Here is a 21,986-nt window from a genome sequence, read left to right as displayed (position 1 = left end):
TAGCAGTGGATGATAAGGAAGCGGAAAAAGCAGGAAGTACATGGTTTGCCAAGCTTTCGAGCCAGTCTACGCTATGCATTAGAGTTGCATGCAACTGTGTAGTCAGATAATGTGGTTGAAGTCAATAAGCAACCCAGATACGAGGATGGGGGAACGTGGATCCTGTGTCCCTGCTCTTTTGCCAAATGTGGAATGAATGTAGTAGGTCTGTCCCAGTGAACAGTTTAGTGTGCTTGAGCATCTCCTGTCTGGTGCCTCGAATCCTCCTCAGGGAATGGCAGCGTGAGGGTGTCCCATTGAATACGGGGTTGCTTGCCTGCCTACTTTAGTCATATCATCTGAGTTCTAAGTGATTGGAATTAGTGGCACCCTAGTGGTAGAGGTATGTTTAGGAATAGATATAAAAAAGTGGGTGGTATAACCATTTTCATTATTGCAATGCAACCTGCTAGTGACGGGGCTAGTGAAATCCAGAGAGTAAAACGATCAGTGATTGTAGATAGCACCGTGCCATAATTCCCTTTGATAATTCCGCTTTGTCTCACGATATTACCACTCCCAGGTATCGAAGTTCAGAGTGACACCACTACAAGGGGAAGTCTGTGGTAAACGATTGTGTAGCTGATGTGAGAGGAAAGAGGTGCAACTTTTGCCAGTTGATCTGCACACCGGATAGCCCCCCAAAATGGACAAATTTGTGGAGGCTCCCATTAAGGCTGACCTGCGGATCTCTCAAATATAGGATAATGTCGTCTGCGTACAGTGAGACTAAAATATGCCTGGACTGGTAGCGGAGTGCATAATTCCGATGGCATTGGTGTGGTGTGGCTGCCATGGGCTGTATTGCAAGAGCACAACGCAGCGGCGAGCACCCCGCTGTGTGCCCCTGGTAATACACAGGGAAGAGGAGATCGAGCCATTAATCTTAACTCCTGTTACTGGTTGTGAGTATAGTAGAGCAGCCCATGCCAAAAATGAATGGTGGAGTCCCATCTGGCAAAGTACGGTCATTAAGAAATCCCTCTCATGGGAGTCAAAGGCTTTGATGGCATCCAGAAAGGCCACCACCATAGATAGGGCTGCATCGATATCTTGCATCAGAGCAAATAATTTCAGATTATGGGACGTGGACTGTCCGGTATAAAGCCTGATTGGTCCGGTTTAACTAACAATGGCATGAGAAGAGTGAATTGGTTAGCAAGTATTTTACCTAAAGTTTTAATATCACAATTAATGAGAAAGCAACCCATAAGATTCGCACCTATCAGGTGATTTACCAGTCTTAAGCAGAGCAATAATAATAATCTCAGGCATAGATGGGGGGAGTAGGCCATTCGTTTTTGAAGGAGGCTTCTCACTTACAACTACAGGGTACTTTTCTTGACCCAACTGTAGGACACCGACACCAGGGTTCCTCAAAACTGCATTGGTAGCATTCACCTGTGAAACGGCTTTTATTCCTGACAGGGTGGTCCAGTTATTAATTAATCATTTTTGACCTCCTCAATCAGTTTTGATTCACACTTTCATACTCACTACACCACCCCACTTACTACCTTTCTTACACTCATCATACAGCATCTTTCAACAAAAGATCTCCGCTAAAGTGACCCTTCAGGGGACCCGTAGGCATTACAGTGCCGGCCCGACAAGGAGCACCTCCCTATGATGAAGCATGACATCCCCTTGGGAATGTGTGGGGGCAGCATGACAGTCTTGTTGACTGCCACGTGCCCTTGCTCTAGTCACACACAACCTATCTAGATTCTTTCTCTTCCTCTGTGGGAACAGAAGCCCTATTTTTGTGATATTGTGATTTATACCTAGGAGCACATGCTCTGGACCTTCCAGTCCAGCTGCCAGTCCCCCCCCCTTTTCCTCTGTAGAGGAAACTATTTGAGACAATAGGCTTTGCCTCCTGATATACTGATTTTAGTATCCGTAGTAATAAGCCAACATATGTCTTGTAAAAATCTTCCAGTAGGCCATCGGTCCCAGGTGCCTTGCCTGCTTGCAATTGCATGATCACCTCCATAATCCCATCAGTGATCCTCCGCAAGGATGTTCCGCTAAGCATCACTCAGCCAACTCAGAGCTACGTCATCCAGATAGTAGTCTGCATCAGTGGGCTCTGACCTGCGGGATGTATAGAGGGAACCATGAAATAAGGAGAATGTATTTAGCATCTCTGGCGTATCCCTATATAGAAGCCCGTCCCCCCCCCCCACCCCGGCACTTCTAGGATGTCATTGGTGGAAGGTGGTTTCCAGGTCTTAGGACCTAGGGTGTGACCTGGACATCCGCCTTCCTCATATGCCCGAGCCTTGGCCTACTTACCTTGATAGAGGTATTCCATCTCGGCCGTCTCCTGAGACTGCGAAAGGGTTTTCTAATTTGTTTGGATAAATCTGGATTGTCTATCACCTAGTCGAGCCTCAAGTCGGTTTAGTTTGCTCTCCACTTTACGCAATTGGTCTTGCAGTGGGCGCAACATTCCCCCCACTTTTAGCAATACAGATTCCACAAATTGTGAATTTGAATGCCTCCTAGACAGTGCCCACCACTGGCACTTAATCGTATTCCTCGAGGAAAAATCAACAATCTCCTTTCGTAACTCCTCACGAAAAGGAGCATATAGGAGAACACTGATAGTGAGAGAATAGGGGAGTGATTTGTTTGCGCAGGGTGAGCGACTTTGTGAATCCATAATCTCACCCCCCCTGGAGACAGTCCAGTAGCCTAAGTGCGAGCAACTGTTATGTATTCCTGGATAGAAAGTGCCCTCTCTATCAGATGGGTCAAATGTTCTCCAACCATGTTGGAGATCGTGAACTTCCATGATATCTTGTACATTCCCACCTCCCCCTTCCACTCATGGAATGAGAGATGTGCTTAAATCTGAAATTACCCCCCAGAGACAATTTTGAATGTGGAGTCATAGGTACTGGGTCCATAACAATTTACTAGTATAATAGCAGACAAAGCCAGTCTGCCCCACATAAGTGAATAGTGGCCTTTAGTATCATCAGTGAGCCCTGTGGGATACAGGGCACACCTTTGCGAATGAGTGTACCAGAGTATGTGGAAATTTGCCTGTGGGAGGCCCATCTGGCAGCAAATGATGCACCGGTAGATTCTGTCAAGTGAGTTTGTTGTAGTAGGGCTATGTGGAAGTCCTGTTGGTCCGAATATGCTAATACATGCTTTAGCTGGTTGCCAAGAGTTCTGACATCCCCTGTAAGGCATTTATACGTTGCATGTGGGGAAGATATCCAAGCATCAGGTCTATTGATCATCTTAAGGAGAGTTATTAAGAACTTTCACCGATTTGAGAAGGAAGCCTCTCTGAAGGAATTGCTGAAAGTGAAATCAGGGTCTCCTCTTGACCCCTGTCCAGTCAGAATTTTTAAACTCCTAGCGCCTATTCTCAATGGCTCCTTGAACCTCCTCTGGAATACGTCTCTGGAAACCGGAATCTTTCCTTCTGACTGGAAAAAAGCCTTTGTTCAGCCTATCCTAAAGAAAGAGGATGCCGACCCAGCGGAGCTTAAAAATTTCAGACCTATATCACTACTGTCTGCCCCTGCAAAAAGTTTAGAAAAGGAAGTCCAGAGGCAACTCTCAAACTTCCTTGAATCTAACAATCATCTGCATGACTCCCAGTCAGGCTTCAGGGCAGGATACAGCACCGAAATAGCTCTCCTAGAGGTCGCAGAGTCGATTCGTGAAACCCTTGACAACTGTGCTATGCTGGTGCTGCTGGATCTATCTGCCGTGTTTGACATGGTCTCCCATAACATCCTCCTGAATAGGCTACATAATTTAGGAGTGACGGGGACGTGCTGCGCTGGTTTCAGTCTTTTCTGGAGGATAGGTCACAACAGGTGTTTTTACACCCTCATGTTTCTAGCTCAAAGTCTTTGTCACAGGGGGTGCCACAGGGTTCGGCACTCAGCCCCTCACTCTTCAATGTTTATCTTGCTCCGCTGGCGGCAATTGCGGAAAAATGGGGTGTGCGCGTTGTCTCATACGCAGATGACACGCAACTTGTCTTTTCGTTTAAAGAACAAAGCGAGTCAGCTTTTGCTAACTTCAGGCAATGTCTCCTAAACATCTCGTCTTGGATGACAGACAGTTGCTTAAAATTAAATACTGATAAAATGGAGGTTCTATTTTTCAATCAATGTATTCCTCCTAGTTCTGAGTTATGGTGGCCAGCTGAGCTAAACCCGCCGCCAATACCAGTAACCTCAGCAAGGAATTTGGGTTTTAGGTTCGATGCTCAGCTCACAAGTAAGGCACAAATTATGCATGTTTCCTCTCAATGTTTCTGGAGACTAAAAGCACTTCGCAGATTTCTTCACTTCCTTCCTATGGAATGTAGGAAGTCAGTGGTCTATGCTCTAATTACGTCTCAACTTGATTATGCGAACAGTCTGTATTTAGGCATCCCTGACTATTTGATGAGGAGACTGCAACGCATCCAAAATTCTGCGGCTAGGCTCATTAGAAATGTGCCTCTACGTTATCATATTACTCCTCATTTGCGCAGCCTGCACTGGCTCCCTGTAAGGAAAAGAGTCCAGTTCAAAGCACTTGTGCTGGCTCATAAAGCTACAAGAGGAGTAGGCCCTCTTTATTTAAAACGAAGACTTCAAAAATATTATCAAGCAAGAACTTTGAGATCAAACAGCTGCAATCTTTTGGTCACCCCGCGCTTTAAGAAGGCAAGGATGGGTGGTCGTGCCTTCTCCACCAAAACCGCCTTGCTATGGAATTCTTTGCCAAATGACCTTCGCCAGCTAGAGACGGAACTTCCTTTTAGAAAGGCTCTGAAAACCTGGCTGTTTGGACTACCCTAAAGACTCTGGTATATGCCGCTCTACCTTTCCCTTCTCTCTTCTTTCTGGATGGATGCCAGCGCCGGGACACTTCCGTTGGAAGTAGCTGTGCGCTTAATAAATATTAATAATAATAATAATAATAACTTGATCATTGTGTCGATGTGAGGTACAGGGAGGCACAGGGCAAGAACAATGTGGTATCCGTATGATGCATTGGTGAGGACAACAGACATTTCAAACGATTCCCTTTCCCCCCTTCACCCACACTTACTCCCTCCCCTTCAAACTTACAAAAAGCTGCAAGTATGACAGAAATCATATCAGCGCTTTAGTGGGAATACCACCAGTACTCAGTGCAGAGTAGAGAATTAAGGGAAAAGAGCATGAGTAGAGAATTAGGAGAAAAGAGAGAGAGCAACAGCAGATAAATTGTCAACAGTGCATAGAGATGCTCTAGTCGGCAAGATAAGAAACCGAGAAAGTTATAGAAAATTAGTAGCAACTGTCCCAACTAGGTGTAACCTGCAGAGGCCATCCAGAGTGACAGTTGGGTCCAGTGTCATCTCAGCTGGCTCACTATGAGTAGGTATATTTAGGGGGGGAAAAAGCAGAAGCTAAAGCTGGGTCATAAGTGTACATAAAGAGATGTGGTTGAACTATGGCAGACATTGCCTACGTTCCATCGCCAAAGAGACTGGCAGTGCTGTAAAAGTGTCTGCCTCAGTCTATGACTGATGCTTGTGAAGAAGGACCAGTTGCAAGAGGGTAGCTTTGTAGAGATTTCAGGTTCAGCCCAAGTCTGATGTCGGAGAAACAGGCCTGGAGGATGTGAGAGGTGGTTTTGTCGTGGGGGGGGGGGGGTGCGGATAGTATTGGCGCATGAATTTGGCAAGCAGTTGTGGGCTCGTGAAGATTCTTTGCCCTGGAAGGCAACGCGGAGGCGAGCTGGATAGAGCGTCGCGTAAGAGATGTCGGTTTGTCTCAATATCTGTTTGACAGGTATGAATTTTCTTCTTGCTTCTTGGACTGCGATGGTCAAGTCAGGATCGATGGTCACCTCGTTTTCATCAAATTGCAGATTTCTCTTTTCTCTTGCCAGGCACAGGGCGGTGTCGCGATCTCTATAATCAAGCAGCCTGGAAATTATAGATCTCGCAGGGACCCCAGGTGTGAGACGGGCCAGCGGTGCACGTTGAGCGTGCTCAACTATGAGTAATTTAGAGAAGGAGTCTGCGCCAAAAAGGTTGGCAAGGTGCTGCTCAATGTAGTCCTCCATTCTGCCAGTGTTTATAGATTCTGGCACTCCCAATTTGCGCAGAATGTTTAGGTGAGATCTCGCTCCCGAATCTTTTGTCACGATGAGTTTTCAAACTTTCTTCATGTTGAGCAGTTGGTCGCTACGGGTCAACATAGTGTCCTCTACTCTGGAGAGTCAATGTTCCGCTTCCTTAAGGCATTCTTCTTCTAGTTTCTCCAATTTTTGCGAATCCATTGCATTACACATAGTGTCCATTTTTGTTTCACTAAATATTGAGCTTTGCTGCATGGCCATCAGTAGTGTTTTCATATATATACTGTGTTTTTGGGTTCATCTAAGTGAGAGGCCTTGGCAATGGACTGGTCAGTGCCGCTGTTCGACGTGCGCGTGGATCGTTGAGCGTCAAGCGTCGAATTGTAGCTTGGTCTGGCGGCCGTCTGATTTGCGTATTTTGACTACATATAGTAGAGGTCTAGGGGTGTGGGCGCTGATACGTGCTCCAAAGTGATTGGTGAAACAAAAAATGTTCTTCTGACTGAACTATAGCTACACTTTGAGCGCCGCTGTGCAATATATGTGTGTGTGTGTGTATATATATATATATATATATATTCACTGAAAAAACCATAGGTTTCACACATGTTATAGTTAGCGGAAATTTTACTGATAAAAAACCAGTGAAATTGCCCCGTTATAGTTAGTGCTGGCAACTATAACTCACGCGACCGCAATCCTCTGCTGATGCTAATACTGTATTTAGACACTTATTTGCCCATGTCTTCTTCCATACATTTTTAGCTATACATATATTACAAATATTTTTTTTTCATAAAGACACATATGTCATCAGCAGAAGATTGCGGTCGCGTGAGTTATAGTTGCCAGCACTAACTATAACGGGGCAATTTCACTGGTTTTTTATCAGTAAAATTTCCGCTAACTATAACATGTGTGAAACCTATGGTTTTTTCAGTGAATTTGCAAGGTTTTTTAAATGCTAATTCCTAACTATAACGTGTGTGAAACCTATGGTTTTTTCAGTGAATTTAAGTTACTTTACGCCATTCGAGGCGTGCGCGCCCACTTAACGCAGTTCGTTCCGTGCACGGTTTTTATCAACTTTAATAAGCCCTGTACATTTGGTGGCCTTCGGCCACCAAAAGCACAGGGGGTGGGGTCAATGTGGATAGTGTTTTTTTAATTTCGATTTTATAATTTCATGTTGCCAAAATTTAGTTTTTTTTACCTATTAATAAGCCCTGTACATTTGGTGGCCTACGGCCACCAAAAGCACAGGGGGTGGGGTAAGTGTGGATAGTGTTTTTTTTTTTACCGTACGCTTACGGTAAGCGTACGGTAAGCGTACTCGGCGAAATTGCCGAAAAAAAAATAAAACCGTTTTTGCTCTTGGGGGATGTTTGGGGACTCCCTCAACATGACTATGTGGGAGGGAGTTGTCAAAACAGCCCCGTAACATGTTTTTGGCTATCTTGTTTGATAAACAACACTCAGTGCGAGAGACAAAATGGCGGCCGCCGCTTCCTGGTTTCGGCCGATTCGAATGTTTACTAAGATCTAAGAGCCAATCAGAATCGCGCTCGCGCACGCCACCGTACGCTTACGGTAAGCGTACGGTAAGCGTACCGTAAGCGGGCTCAGATATATATATTGATTTAAAGGCTATTTTCTCAGAATCTACTGAACAGATTTACACCAAACCTACAAAAGGCACTTCCTTGACCTAGGGACTACCTCTCTGCCAAATTTCTAGTAATTCTGTTCAGCTGTTCGGGCTGTAGCTCGTTCTAAAGGTCCTATGGAAAAATGCATGGGAAAAACGCGTTTTGGGACCCCCCTTTTATCTCAGCCCCCGCTTGACGAATCCCCCCGAGACTTTCAGGGTAGGAGCGGAGCGTAGCGCCCCACCTATTTTGAGAAATTCGCGAGGATTCATCGACCGGCGCCAAAGTTATTCAAAATAGAATGTTGAGGTTTTCCTATGGAAAAGGGGTCCTAACTATAACTACCTACTGGCGACCGCCAGTAGGTAATATATATATATATATATATATATATATATATATATATATATATATATATATATATATTCACTTAAAAAAACATAGGTTTCACACATGTTATAGTTAGGTGGATATTTCACTCGTAAAAAACCAATCAAATTCCACCGTTATAGTTAGTTCAGATAACTATAACTCGCGCGCCCGCAATCCTGCTCATGACGTCACATATTACACCACTCATGACATGGTCAGTGGCATCACTCTTGACATCACTGATGACATCATCCTTGTGATAGAGTGGCGGTCGCGCGAGTTATAGTTATCTGAACTAACTATAACGGTGGAATTTCATTGGTTTTTTACGAGTGAAATATCCACCTAACTATAACATGTGTGAAACCTATGGTTTTTTAAGTGAATTTGCAAGGATTTTAAATGCTAATTCCTAACTATAACGTGTGTGAAACCTATGGTTTTTTCAGTGAATTTGTACGTTTTTTTTAAATGCTAAGTTATGTATGTATTATTATTTTTTTTATATATTTATTTTTCAATAAACTACGTATTAAAAATATATATATTTTTTTATGGTTTTCACCGTGCGCACACGGAGCGCGCACCCCCGCGATTTTTCCCAAAATTTTTTTTACATGTGTTTTTCTGCCTTCGGGGTCCTTCAGGGACCCCCTGACAAAGGCTAGGGGGTCAGGAACTCTCTACCCGGCCCCCTTTTCACGTTCGCCACCTTCCTTTTCCACTCTCTCACTGAAAACAAACAAAATGGCGGCCGACACTTCCTGATTTCGACCGATTCGAACGTTGACTGACATGTAACAACCAATCAGAATTACGCTCGCGCACGTTAGGGTGCGCGCACTGTGTGCGCACGGTGCACGCACGGTGCGCGGCTATAGATATTTATGTGCTTTAACTGCAATTTTCTCAGGAACTACTGAACAGCTTGACTCCATATATGCAAAAGGCACATCCCTGACCTGAGGACTACCTCTCTGCCAAATTTCAAGTAATTCTGTTCAGCCGTTCGGGCTGTACCTTCGACTAAAGGTCCTATGGGAAAATGCATGGGGAAAACGCGTTTTGGGACCCCCCCTTTTTTCTCGGCCCCCGCTTGACAAATCCCCCCGAGACTTTCAGGGTAGGAGCTGAGCGGAGCGCCCCATTAGTTTTGAAAATTTCGCGAAGATTCGTCAACCGGCGCCAAAGTTATTCAAAATAGAATTTTGAGATTTCCTATGGAAACACGGTCCTAACTATCTACTGGCGACCGCCAGTAGATAATATATGAAAGAAAAGGGTACCCTTGATTGAGGCGCACTCGTGGGAGGGTTTTTAAAAAGTCAGGGAAGATCTGTGGTTGCTGCGTCACCTGACGCGTTTCGGGCTCCGCCCTTTTTCAAAGGTATGCTCATCACAATTGGCCAGCATAACGAATTCCAGTACATCCCTTCACTTATTTTGCAGGATTACACTCAGGTGAGTTTTATTCCTTCGGCATTCTGGGACTGGAAGTCCTGCATTACACCCATGTGGGCTGCTGGTCAGTTGTTAAAGCACAGTTTTTAAAAACACAGCATCCGATCATATAATCTCCTCCGCTTGCCCTCCTGCTCCATGTGCCACAGTTCGCACTGCAGCGGATCCGTTACCTCACGGCAGTGCACCTCCCGACCTGGGTTTGGCCGTATTATGTGAAAGAAAAGGGTACCCTCGATTGAGGCGCACTCACGGGAGGGTTTTTAAAAAGTCAGGGAAGATCTGTGGTTGCTGTCTCACCTGACGCGTTTCGGGCTCCGCCCTTTTTCAAAGGTATGCTCATCACAAATGGCCAGCATAATGAATTCCAGTACATCCCCTCACTTATTTTGCAGGATTACACTTAGGTGACCAGCAGCCCACATGGGTGTAATGCAGGACTTCCAGTCCCAGAATGCCGAAGGAATAAAACTCACCTGAGTGTAATCCTGCAAAATAAGTAAGGGGATGTACTGGAATTCGTTATGCTGGCCAATTGTGATGAGCATACCTTTGAAAAAGGGCGGAGCCCGAAACGCGTCAGCTGCTGCTGTCAAGCGGGTAAGCGGTGTTCCTGGTGCCGCGACACTGCTACAGACTTTTCCCCTTCTGCAAAGTGCTCTGTGATTACATACTGCATTGGGCAGGAAAATTAAAGAAAAACAGAGAAGAAATACAGGAACCATCATGTACAACAAGAAACGAGAGGCTAGCCATAACAAGAAGGTGGGTTGCATAAATTGATCACTGGTTTATTTATTCAACCCTCACAGAAAGCTATTGTTTCTGGTTGCAAGACTGTCTGGGGGACCTCTGTCACCAGAAACAAAGTAGGTGGGGGTGCAGTAGGGGTGATCCTTCCTTGTAAGAGAACAGTTTCCCGGTACAAGGGACACCTGTTGTGTGGTTTTGTGCACCTTTGCGGTGAAAAGTTCAAGAACCTACTTAGCTCATATTTCAGCTGAGGCAGTTTGCTCATTTTACATTTGCGTAGAAGGCTGTAATTGACTGCCGTACCATCCATCGAGGTAGACCACCTTGAACTTTGTGTTCATGTTCTCAACCAGATGCATAGGGCCGATTCACAAAAGCATTAATGAGGAGGATAAGTAGTAGAGTACATACTCCTATATCTTTGTGAACCACCCTTAAATGTCCAAATCCTGGTTAGTAAAAGTGCACCGTCCTTTCTAACTGTACCAATTGTACAAGAGTATTTTTTATATACTCCCATTTTATTCTCTTTTTAGGTGTTTTGGGCCCAATGAAAAAATGAATCCAAGAGTATGTAAAAAAAAAAGTACGACCCGAATACTGCTTTACTTACTCCAAAACACCTTTATGAGTAAGCTCCAAAATGTTTGGTGTGAGATTTCTTCATGCTCCGTGCTCCTCCTTCCTGAACTCTTCAGGCTGGAGAGACAGACCAACATTGTTGAGTTAAGACCCACTTCTTTCATTCAGACTTTACTATGGAATTTTGTTACACCTTGTTGTGGCTCCTCTGTGCAGCAACCAACCAACCTTATGTTCTCCTTTGAATGGGCATGTAGTTCCACGCACATGGGGTTGATGTCAGTTGGTCGGTGGTGGAACTTGGCATATGGACTTGCTGGTCTGAACCAGTTTTAATCCTTATGTTTTTTGTTCCTCACTATCACTCTTTGAGGCCTTTTTGTTAGTGATGTCTAACACTTGCATGACTTTTTAATAAATAAATACAAATCAACCCTTTTTCAGTGTGGTGTCTCGAGTATTCTTGCAATCCACCATACAAAACGATTAATAAATACCGTTAAAAACCTTAACAGAATGCGTGAACTATAGAGTACAGTAAGCGCATAGTATTCAGTTGGTTTTTCCCTCTTAGCTATCTGTATCAGCTGGTTCATTTTATAATCCCATCATCTACTTTGCACTGCGCTTCATTTCTGTGCCGCTACATTTCCACTATAAAAATACTCACAGGGTTTGTGAGTAAAGTACGCCACGGTAAAAAAAAGCTCAGCCTTTATTAAGAAACATGAATGACCTAGCTTCCAGCATTACAGATTCAACTGACTTTAGTAGCAAATAAATACTCAGTGATAGATATTACTGGAAAGCTCTTGTGATGATATTGTAGATCTGCCTGCAGGTTTTTTGTTTAAAACAATTTGTTTTGCCCTACATTTTTCGCAGTGGCATATATAATATACATAATTCAAAGATGAAGCTTTCTACTTAAGTGATGCCAACTGGATTTAGAAGCTCTAGCAAGCACACTAAAAATCTAAACTTGAACATGATCACCGGCCTGTGTGTGCTGCCTTCGAAACACATTGCTGTTCCAGTGCTGCAAACAAAGACCATCCTTTACAGAGCACACAACTGTTGAGACCAAGCTGAAAAATACAGCAAAACAAAGAAAGACTAGAGAGAATGTAGCAGATAGGGTAGCTTGCCTGAGATGAGGGCTGTGTCCAGGGTTTAGCCTGGACTCTGATTTTAGGAGTGCACAGTATTGGTCTCCTCATCTCACAATCCTCCAAGAATGCAGCTCCTTCTGTCTAGTGTGGGGTAAGCTTAGGATTTTGCATTAATTCCAGCTCTTGTGAGTAATCATTCTCTTGTGGAAAAGGAAACCAGTCCAGAGATCCAGGACTTGTGCAACATGGACGATGGCCAAATTCCTATACAGATAGGCATTAGTGTAGTCCAACATTTTAGTTGATTGTCCGCTGTCAAGTAGTTAGAAAAACATTCAGCGCAATGCATTTTAGGTTATCAAGTTCCAAATGCCAAACTGCTACTTATTTTTATGGTTAATCATCAACTGTGCGCTGAACCTTAACCCTGATGTTGACTGCCAGCCCTTCATAAACCATTTTATTTCTCATCCTGTTGTAACTGTGAACCTGATTTAGAGTCTGGTGGATGATTTACTTTGTCACAAATGTAGCGGATGTCCCGTCTGCCACATTACAAGTGCATTATATTCAGTGGCACCTGTAATGCAACAGGCAGCATATCCATCACGTTTGTAACGTCCATCCATCATGCTCTACATTTGGCCCTATGTATGTTGAGGAAATTGCGCTCCTTGTTTTGTCCTTGTGGCTGCTTTGTGTGGCCATGCCATGCTTTTAGTAACCTGTCATAAAGAAGTGACTTCTCTCATAAGCCTTCATCCCATCAACCCTTGTTCCAGGACCACAGGTGCGTTAGTGGAGGCTGTGACACTAACAGACTGGAAACGTGGCATTGTGTGATTGTGGGGCAGGTTCTAGGGTGAAGATGGAGACCGAGAAATGCCTTGTGTTGCACTGAGAAAAGCAGTTGATCCACGAGGCAAGTTTCACATAATGATGTCCTCATTTAAGAGAGAATTATGCCACTTCCATTTATAGTGCTTTGCTAACCCATGCTTGGCCGAAAGCCCTTTCTAGGGTATTGTGGCAATGTACAGTGGAGCTATTTGCCCAGTGTTCTAAGAAGGTCAGAATGTGACATGGGTTCCAATGTGGAATCAGAAGGGCTATCGTGGGGTTCTGTAAGTGGGAGTTGATGGAGAGCTGTTGGTGGATGAGGTGCCAATAAATCCACCTGTCTACTCTTTCGGCCTGGCTTCTACTCATTTATGCCTACAAGGACACCACATTTATTTGGCGACGATCGGGAGTAAAGGCACCTCAACATCGACTTGGCACTAACCTCTGGAGGGTTTCTGCGTGGATCTTGGAGCCGATGTTCATGCCCTGTGGTATCGAGGAGGCGGCGCTGGAGGCCTTCGTGAGTTGTACTGCTCCGAGTGAGGCGCTGCGGATTTCCAGGTGGTGGAAGGTTTCTTTTTGAGGAAAACAGCTGGTGGCATCGGGAGCGCGAGACGGCTCCGTGAAACGGATTGCTGCGCGAGGCCGTGAGCGTGTGACTTCTGAGCGCAGGCCGTGAGCACGTGACTTCTGTGTGCTTGCAGAGGAGTTACGAAGGGAGGCGCGAGGCTTCTGTGCGTGTGCAGTGAAGTCATAAAGGAAAGTGCGAGGCTTCGGCGCGTGTACCGGTAATTCCCAGTTGGAGGCTTGAATCATCAAATGGAGGCTTGGAGACAGCCAATGAGAAGCGTGTGACAGAAATTCCCAGATGGAGGCTTGAATCACCAAACGGAGGCTTGGAGCCAGCCAATGAGAACCTCGTTGGGGGCCATTTTGAGTGGTTGGGGAGATCTCCATTCACTTTGAAGGAAATACGGTGTTCGGAAAAGGCCTGAACTTTGTGGCTATTCTTCTTGGTATCTGAGGGAACGTGCACAATGATCGTACTCCATAAGGGAAGAATGTTAACAACTCTTGGTTTTTACATGCGAGCCAGCTGGTCATAAGTACCTTAACATTCTTTTTTTTGGAGGTGTTAGTGCTACCAAAGGTGGAACTGGTTATTTGTTTGTTTGTTTTTTAGAAAAAGAAAAAAAACGAATTTTTGTTCATTTTTTTTTATTTTTGTGATTTTAGGATTATTATTGATAGCTTGGTAATGTTTAGGACTTAAAAAGAGTCTATCGTCATGCAGAATGTAACGCAACCTCCGTTTTTTCTAACTAGTCCAGGTGAGCCGAATGTTAAATGGCAAAAATGGAAGAAGATTTTTACGAATTATGCGAGGGTTTGTGGCACGAATCTCAGTGCCGAACGCAAACATTCGTTATTGCTGCATTGCCTTGGGGGTGAAGGTCAAGAGGTGTTAGAACATTTACCTGATTTAAGTGCTTCTGAACAAAGGAACCTTAATAAATATGAAGTATGTATTGAACAATTGGATCGTCATCTACCAAGGCTGAGCACGATAATGGAAAGGTATCATTTTGGTCTGAGGGGACAGAAAAAAGAGGAGTCAGTGGAAGAGTATGTTTCGGCTCTGAGGAAGCTTGCATCTTCATGCAAATTTGGTCCTGCTGTGGAGGAGAGGATTAGGGACCAGTTTGTGTTGAGATGTGCGCATGATGATATCAGGAAAGAACTCTGGTTGAAGGATGAGCCTCCGCTCGAGGAAGTGATTACTATTGCCAAGCAAGTTGAGCATATGAGGAAGTGTGTTGATGAGTTGAATGGTGAAAAGAGTAAAAGTGAAGAAAAGAATAAAAGTGCTGTGGTTGAAAATAAAGTAGAAGAGGTGGTATGCCAGGTACAAAAGAGGGAGGTTAAGGGAAAAGAGACTAGTATATTTATGCCTAGTAACGTAACCAGTTCTCCTGTTGGGGGAAAACCTGTGTGTTTTAGATGTGGACGTTTTGGGCATTTTGCTAATTCACCTTATTGTCCTGGACTGAGAGCCATTTGCAACATGTGTGGTCGGAAAGGACATTTCGCTAAACGTTGCAAGGGTAAAGGTAACAAGGATAACAGTATGACTGCCAAGCTCCAGCCTGAGGTAAAAGTGGTCACATTCCAGGTTGATGCAAGCAAAAGTGATCATCCATCTCATGTGGTGGATATAGAGGGGGTACCTCTTATTTTTAAGTTTGATTCCTGTTCTCACCTGACAATAATTGGAGAGGATGTTTTTATGCAACATTTTGTCAACAAGGTGAAATATTTTAGGAACGATCTTTCTCCCATGGGCTATGGTGGTTTACCTATAAAAATGTCTGGATATTTTGTGGCCACCATTGAACTCTGTGGGAAGATGATTGCGGGGAAGATATATGTTGCAAAGCAGAGTGATTCCCTTATGGGGTGGCCTCATCAACGATTATTGGGGGTGTGGTTAAACCCCAATGCCTCTCCTCAGGTTCAAGTACAAGCAGTTGGAGACACGTCTCTCAGGTTTATAGAACAGTTTGCTGACATATTTAAGGATACCTTGGGGTGTCTTAAGGGGTATAAACATCACATAAAAGTAAGAGTAGGGGCGGTACCTGTTGTGGCTAAAGTAAGGAGAATTCCGTTGAATGAACAAGCTGGCGTTCAGAAACAGATAGATAAATTGGTGAAAGCAGGCATAATTGTACCAGTTGAAGCCACAGAATGGTTGGCTCCGATAGTTGTGGCCAAGAAGGCCACTGGCGAAATTCGTCTTTGCATTGACTTGAGGGCATTGAACAAAGAGGTCATAGTAGATAAGTTTCCCTTACCGAACATCGATGAGCTGGTTGGTACGTTGGCTGGTGCGAAGTACTTTTCCACTCTTGATTTGGCCTCAGCATACCATCAGGTTGTGTTAGATGACCCCTCTCAGGATCTGACTGCTTTTGTTACCCCCATGGGTACTTTTAAATTTTGTAGAATGCCGTTCGGGCTTGTGTCGGCGGCTTCAGTGTTTCAACGAATAATGTCGCATATTCTCAGGGGTCTAGTTGGGGTTAAATGCTATCAGGATGACCTTTTGATTTTTGGGAACACCTTACAAGAGCATGATAGTCTGGTTTTTGTTGTCCTGCAACGACTAAGGGAAGCGGGGCTTACTCTTAGAAACGATAAGTGTAAATTTGGGTTGCAGGAAGTAAATTATCTAGGACATTGTATTACTGGACATGGGGTTTTTCCCAAGAAGGAATTGGTGGAATCCATCTTGAATGTTTCTGTACCGGTCAACAAGGAAGAATTGCTTTCTTTTCTTGGTATGGTAGAGTTTTACAGTAAATTTATCCCTGACTATGCAAGTAAAACTCATAGTTTGAGGAAATTGACTGTAAAAAATGCGGGGTTTTTGTGGTCAAGTGAGTGAGGAGGAGTTCATCTTGATCAAGAAGGAGTTGAGTAAAGCGCCAGCCCTTCATGCGTTTGTGCCTAGTGATCCGACGGTCATCATGACGGATGCGAGTGAAAAAGGGTTGGGGGCGCTGCTGCTTCAGAAGAAAAATGGTGTGGATTGTTTTATTGCTTGTGCTTCGAGGTGCCTAAGAGGGTCCGAAAGGGGTTATTCAGTTATAGAGAAGGAGTCTCTAGCCATATTTTGGGCCTTAAGGAAGTTTAAGAATCTGGTGTGGGGAGTGAAGGTCAGTGTTTTGTCGGACCATAAGCCCTTGAAGGAGGTGTTTTCTAAGAAAGGTCTTGACTCCATTTCTTCTAGAATAAGGAAATGGATCATTTCTTTACAAGAATTTAATTTTGAGGTTGACTACATTCCAGGTGTGGTCAATAGATCTGCGGACTGTCTTTCTAGGTTGGTTGATCTCAGAAGGAGCAATGAGGAGGATGGTGAGGATGATAATGAGGTAGTCAATGTGTGTGAAATCACGGAGGGAACGGTTACCCAGGATGATTGGAATACAGAGATTAATAAGGATGATGAAATTACAAGAGTTATGGTGATGTTGGGGGAAGGTAAACGGTTGGAGAAACCGTGGAGTTTGGTTTCTGATGAGCTTTCTGTGGTGAACGGCATGCTTTCGAGGGGCACAAGGTTGGTTCCGCCGGTGGGTATTAGGGATAAGTTGCTCAATTTTGCCCATATTGGTCATCTTGGGATTGTCAAGACCAAGGAACTGTTTTGGTGGCCTGGCATGGATATGGATATGGAGATAGAGAGGTTGGTTCGAGAGTGTCCTGAATGCTGTGCTAGTGACAAGATTTTGAAGACTAAACAAACCCCAATGGTGTGCAGGAGGTTACCTGATCATCCTTGGGATGAAGTTTCGATTGACATTGTTGGTCCTTTGCATGGGGTATGTGATACTCCATATTTGATTGTGGTTCTGGACTTATACTCCAGGTGGATAGAAGTAGGTGCTGTTAGGGATGTGTCTACAGTGTGTGTCATTAGATTCTTGCAAGAAATTTTTAAGAGAGAGAGTTTTCCTAACAGTATTCTTTCAGACAACGGACCACAATTTACCTCTAGAGAATTTAAGGATTTTGTGGTGAGGTGTGGTATTCAACATAAAAGGTGTGCCATATATCATCCTGAAGCTAATGGTGCAATTGAAAGGGTCAACAAGACTCTTAAGGAGAGCATTCAGTTGGCAAGGGCTAGTGGGTTGAATTGGAAAGAATCACTTCAAGACAGAATTTTGGCTTACCGAGTGTCTCCTCATTCTACTACCGGGAGATCTCCTTTTGAACTATTTAAAGGGAGGATACCCAATACTTTGTTGTGTCCTGGTTGGATGAAGTTAAACAAGGGTTTTGTTGATAATCAGGTAGGGAGGTGGAGGGATAGAGAGATAGAGAAGCAGTCTTTGAGGAAATGTTATGTTGATGGTAAGAAAGGTGCCCAATTTCAGGTGGTGAAGGTTGGGGATATGGTCAAGTTAAGAGCTCCTGTGGGGTGTCAACCTTGGTCAAAATATACCAATGTAAGACCTGTGATTAAGGTATTCAACAATGCTGTAAAAACAAGTGATGGGAGGATTTGGAACAAGAGTCGCGTTGTAGTGGTGAATCCTGTTGCTTCAGTTGGTCAGGCGGATAGCAACAGGTTAATCTCTGGTTCTGGGTCCTCTGATCTCTTGTCCTCTGCTTCTAATCTGCATGGGGTCTCGAGGGGCATCCGGGAAAGAAGTCAAAGGGTGCGCAGACTTCCTGTTTACATGAAGGACTATGTTAGGTCATAGTATATGTCACATGTTTACTTCTACTGTGATGCTTTACTGTTCATTTTCGTAATATGTTGCTGGGCAGCTTATGTTTCTCTGTCCTTATTCTGTATGATAGTTTTCTTACTTTGTAGTTTTTTTTGCAATTTTGTTATTTTTGTTGTTGAGGGGGAAGATGTGTGGCAATGTACAGTGGAGCTATTTGCCCAGTGTTCTAAGAAGGTCAGAATGTGACATGGGTTCCAATGTGGAATCAGAAGGGCTATCGTGGGGTTCTGTAAGTGGGAGTTGATGGAGAGCTGTTGGTGGATGAGGTGCCAATAAATCCACTTGTCTACTCTTTCGGCCTGGCTTCTACTCATTTATGCCTACAAGGACACCACAGGTATCGATTAAGTAGCCACTTTGAATATTATTTATAAATGGCTTCTTATCCCTTTGTGCAAATGCATTCCATTTTCAGCACTATGTAGCTTGTCAGGTTTGTAAGGCAATTTGGTTAATGTGAGGTTTTTTTTTTTTTACATATATTTTTGAGTTTTACATAGAACAAAACAGTACATTGGAGAAAAAAGAAAAGGCCATAGGATAATGAAAGCATTTATCATCAAATTTGTCAAACCGGATAATAGGACATGTAATAAAGTGAGGGGGATATAGGAAGATAGATGAGTTGATCAGGATTGTAGTGGGTATAGGAAATGTCCAGAGTCCCCTAGTGTGGTGGTGGTGAGTCATAGCAAATGATGGGGACAGAAAGGTCAGAATAGCGACGGGCAGAAGAGCCGAGATGCCGATTATCCCACCTGACGGGTAGGAGAATGACCGTGCACCACAGAGGGGCTGACAATAATGAAGCATAGATATTTTTTAAAACAAAGTATGACTGATCTGTGAACTTTAACTCAAGCTGGACAAATGAAGGGTATCGCCGTATGGCGAGCTGCAGGGGGGGGAGACTATTTGTTCTTAATATCATTAAAAAAATAATACTGGTTTCGAAAAATTAAATTGCTATCGTTCTTCCTCCCCCTTTTAGAGTGAAAGCAACCTAAAATGACTTAGATTTGGCCTGAAGGTAGCAACTAGGCACAATCATTTCACAGAGTATAATTACAAAATTGTTTGCAGCTTAGGTGAATGGAGTATAGATAATGCCAATATAGGAACTGATGCAAATAGAGGAGTTTTTTCTACTTGTTTCTGTTTTTTTGCCACATACTGTACATAGTCTCCTGGTATAAAATGTTCTTCCTGCCTTGGATTATTAATTTCAAATTTGTGGTACATTTTATGACTTGCAGGTCTGCATTTCTGATGGTGACAGTAGCCAGAGCTCCCCTCTGTAAGATCAAAATAAATTGTATCTGGAGTTTTTTTGCATAAAAAGTAGTAATCCAGGTTTGATCATGCATATATGTAAACATCTGAAATAAAACTTAGCACTAGCAGGTGTGTGAAACTGCCTCCCCAACATGCAGAAAATGTGATATACTTATAAGCACGTACATTCTATTGATTCATGGTTTCTTCCAAATATGGCTGAGTCTGCAATTTAGAGACACTATTTTCTGTTTTCTTTCTGTCCAGTCTTGTTGCTACGAATGCTGCTAGGATGCGCACTGCGGCTGGCCCTGATAAAAAACTGCTGGAATTGGGGCTGAGACGTGCACAAGGGCCCAACGGTGGCATCTCTGCATCAAGATATTCCTACATAGGGGGTAAGTCTTCACTCTTGTGCTCCACCCTGTTCCAGTCCCAATCCTACCCCTCCCACAAGTCCAGACAAGAGCATCATAGGCATGGTCATTACAGAACCCCAGTGGACTTAGAAACTTGGCGCAGGTTGATTGTAAGTGAAAGAGGATGGGATACTGTGCTATTGCCTGCCGCACACAGAGTCCAGCGACCAACAGGTCCGTGCATTCATGCGACTGCAAATTCATTGAAAATCATTCATGAGTGCTCCTAGGAGATTGTATCGACCGAACAGTAAGAGCCAGGTCATTACTTCTAACAAACGGCTTGCACTAAATTGAAATTTTTTATTACATTTTTCCAATCCTACAACACAGAGGCTAGTGTGAAATAGGTATAAATAAAAACAAAATGTATCAAAATATATAGATCCCTTCCCCCGATATGTCCAATAAGAATAACTTCCTTAGTTCCCCTGAGCCCCCAATCTTTCCTCGGGAGAAGAGTGTTCCCTCTGCTGCATTGCATTTCAGTTCCATGCTCCCATTTCGTGGCAAATCGCTTGTTCAGGAACTGTCTATGCCTCTCTGTTGTTGTGCCCGATCAAGTTGCGATTGGACAGTTCTCAGCCCTCGAAAGTATCTAGGGCAGGTGCACATCCTGACCGCCTTACCTAGATAGCCCAGAAATGGGGCTCACAGCATATCAAACCTTAGACCGTCCTGCATTAATGTTAGTGTCCGCTTTTCCATTCCAATGTGTACCTTAGCCTGTGTATTCCTTCATGAATAGTGTAAGCTCTTGTCTTACCCCAAAGGGCTTAGCACCTAATATTAAACAATTCAGTGGGTGTTAAAGTAGAATCCATTTCTTGAAACATTAGCATTGTATCTGAAGTTCTTGCCAGAGTTTTCTTTAAAAAAAAAAAAAAAAAACATCAAATGTTTTAATTTGGTTTATTAACATTGCTTAAAATACAGCCAAACTCGATCCAAGGTTAGAATAAATCTTATTTAGAAAATTGAACAAATTGGTGTGTAATCGTCAGATGAATTAGATAGATGTGAAACGTTCCTATTCCCAATGGCTAGAAAAGTGCAACATCTAGTTATTTAAAACAGAACATGGTGCAAAACAAAAGGGAGTGGTTGTAGAAGAATGGAAGAAATTAAAGATGGAACTGAATTGAGAGACAACTCTGCCTCACATAGACTGACGACTTCTATGGCATTGGTGGGAATGGAAAAAGGGTTACCTAATGTTAATGGAAACTGGGAGAGGGGGCATGGGAATCAATGTAAATGGGGAATGCCTCCGATACTTTACAAGACTTACTTGGACTCGACACAAAGTGATGGTCAGTGGTTTTGATATGTTGAATTTGTAATGCACTGCTTCATGGGCTATTTGTTATGCCCAGACAGTGAGTAGCCATTAATGGGAAGATATAGTGTCAGATGTCTGAAAAACCAAATTTGTGATTTCCAAATAGCGATTTTTACCAAATCGCCATTTGAGAATCGCAAATCGCAATGTAATAAAAATAATCACTATTTTTTGGTGTGATTCCTTCAAATACGTAAATCTAAATACCGGATCGCAATTACAGAATCGGTATTTGTGAGTTCGCAAATTTAAGAAAACTCGCAATTTAGCGAATCTGCGATTCAGGTGCAGTCTGACATTAACAGCAGAAAGGGACCCCGCCCATGCTGTTTCAGAGTGCCTGAGACTGTGGGAGAGGCTGAGAGCAGGAGCACACATGGGATCTTGAGCCATAAGCACATTACCTGCAAATCTATTGGCACACTCCCTAACCACAGGCCTCCCACTACTACACGAGACATTCCCCCAACACTTTAACCGTCCGCGGCAGCACAAACCTGAATAAGCTGTCTATCTGGTACCTCAACACCCGCTCGCTGGTCAAGCACCATATAGAAGTTTTTTATCTACTAGACACCATTAAGCCTGACATACTTCTTCTATCGGAAACCTTGCTAACAGCTGAATCAACCCCTGATATCCTCGCCGCAATCCCTAACAACTACTACGCTCTCCAGGCCAACAGGCTTGAGAACAAGGCAGGGGGAGGGGTCGCGGCCATTATATCAGTCTTTACC

General features: G+C 43.7%; 1 protein-coding gene across 1 annotated transcript in view; it reads left to right on the top strand.

Annotated features, from left to right (window-relative positions):
• The window catches only part of NAPRT (nicotinate phosphoribosyltransferase), a 306,647-nt gene that overhangs the window by 123,490 nt on the left and 161,171 nt on the right, over positions 1–21,986 (top strand). Inside the window, exon 4 of the mRNA XM_085604693.1 lies at positions 19,756–19,886. Coding sequence (XP_085460819.1) covers positions 19,756–19,886 — 131 coding nt within the window. The remainder of the gene's footprint in view (positions 1–19,755; positions 19,887–21,986) is intronic.

The sequence above is a fragment of the Triturus cristatus genome, chromosome 5_1 (genome assembly GCF_964204655.1).
Source record: "Triturus cristatus chromosome 5_1, aTriCri1.1, whole genome shotgun sequence".
Lineage (NCBI taxonomy): Eukaryota > Metazoa > Chordata > Amphibia > Caudata > Salamandridae > Triturus > Triturus cristatus.
Note: the sequence above shows the minus strand (reverse complement) of the source record. Positions and strands in the feature narration are given on the sequence as shown.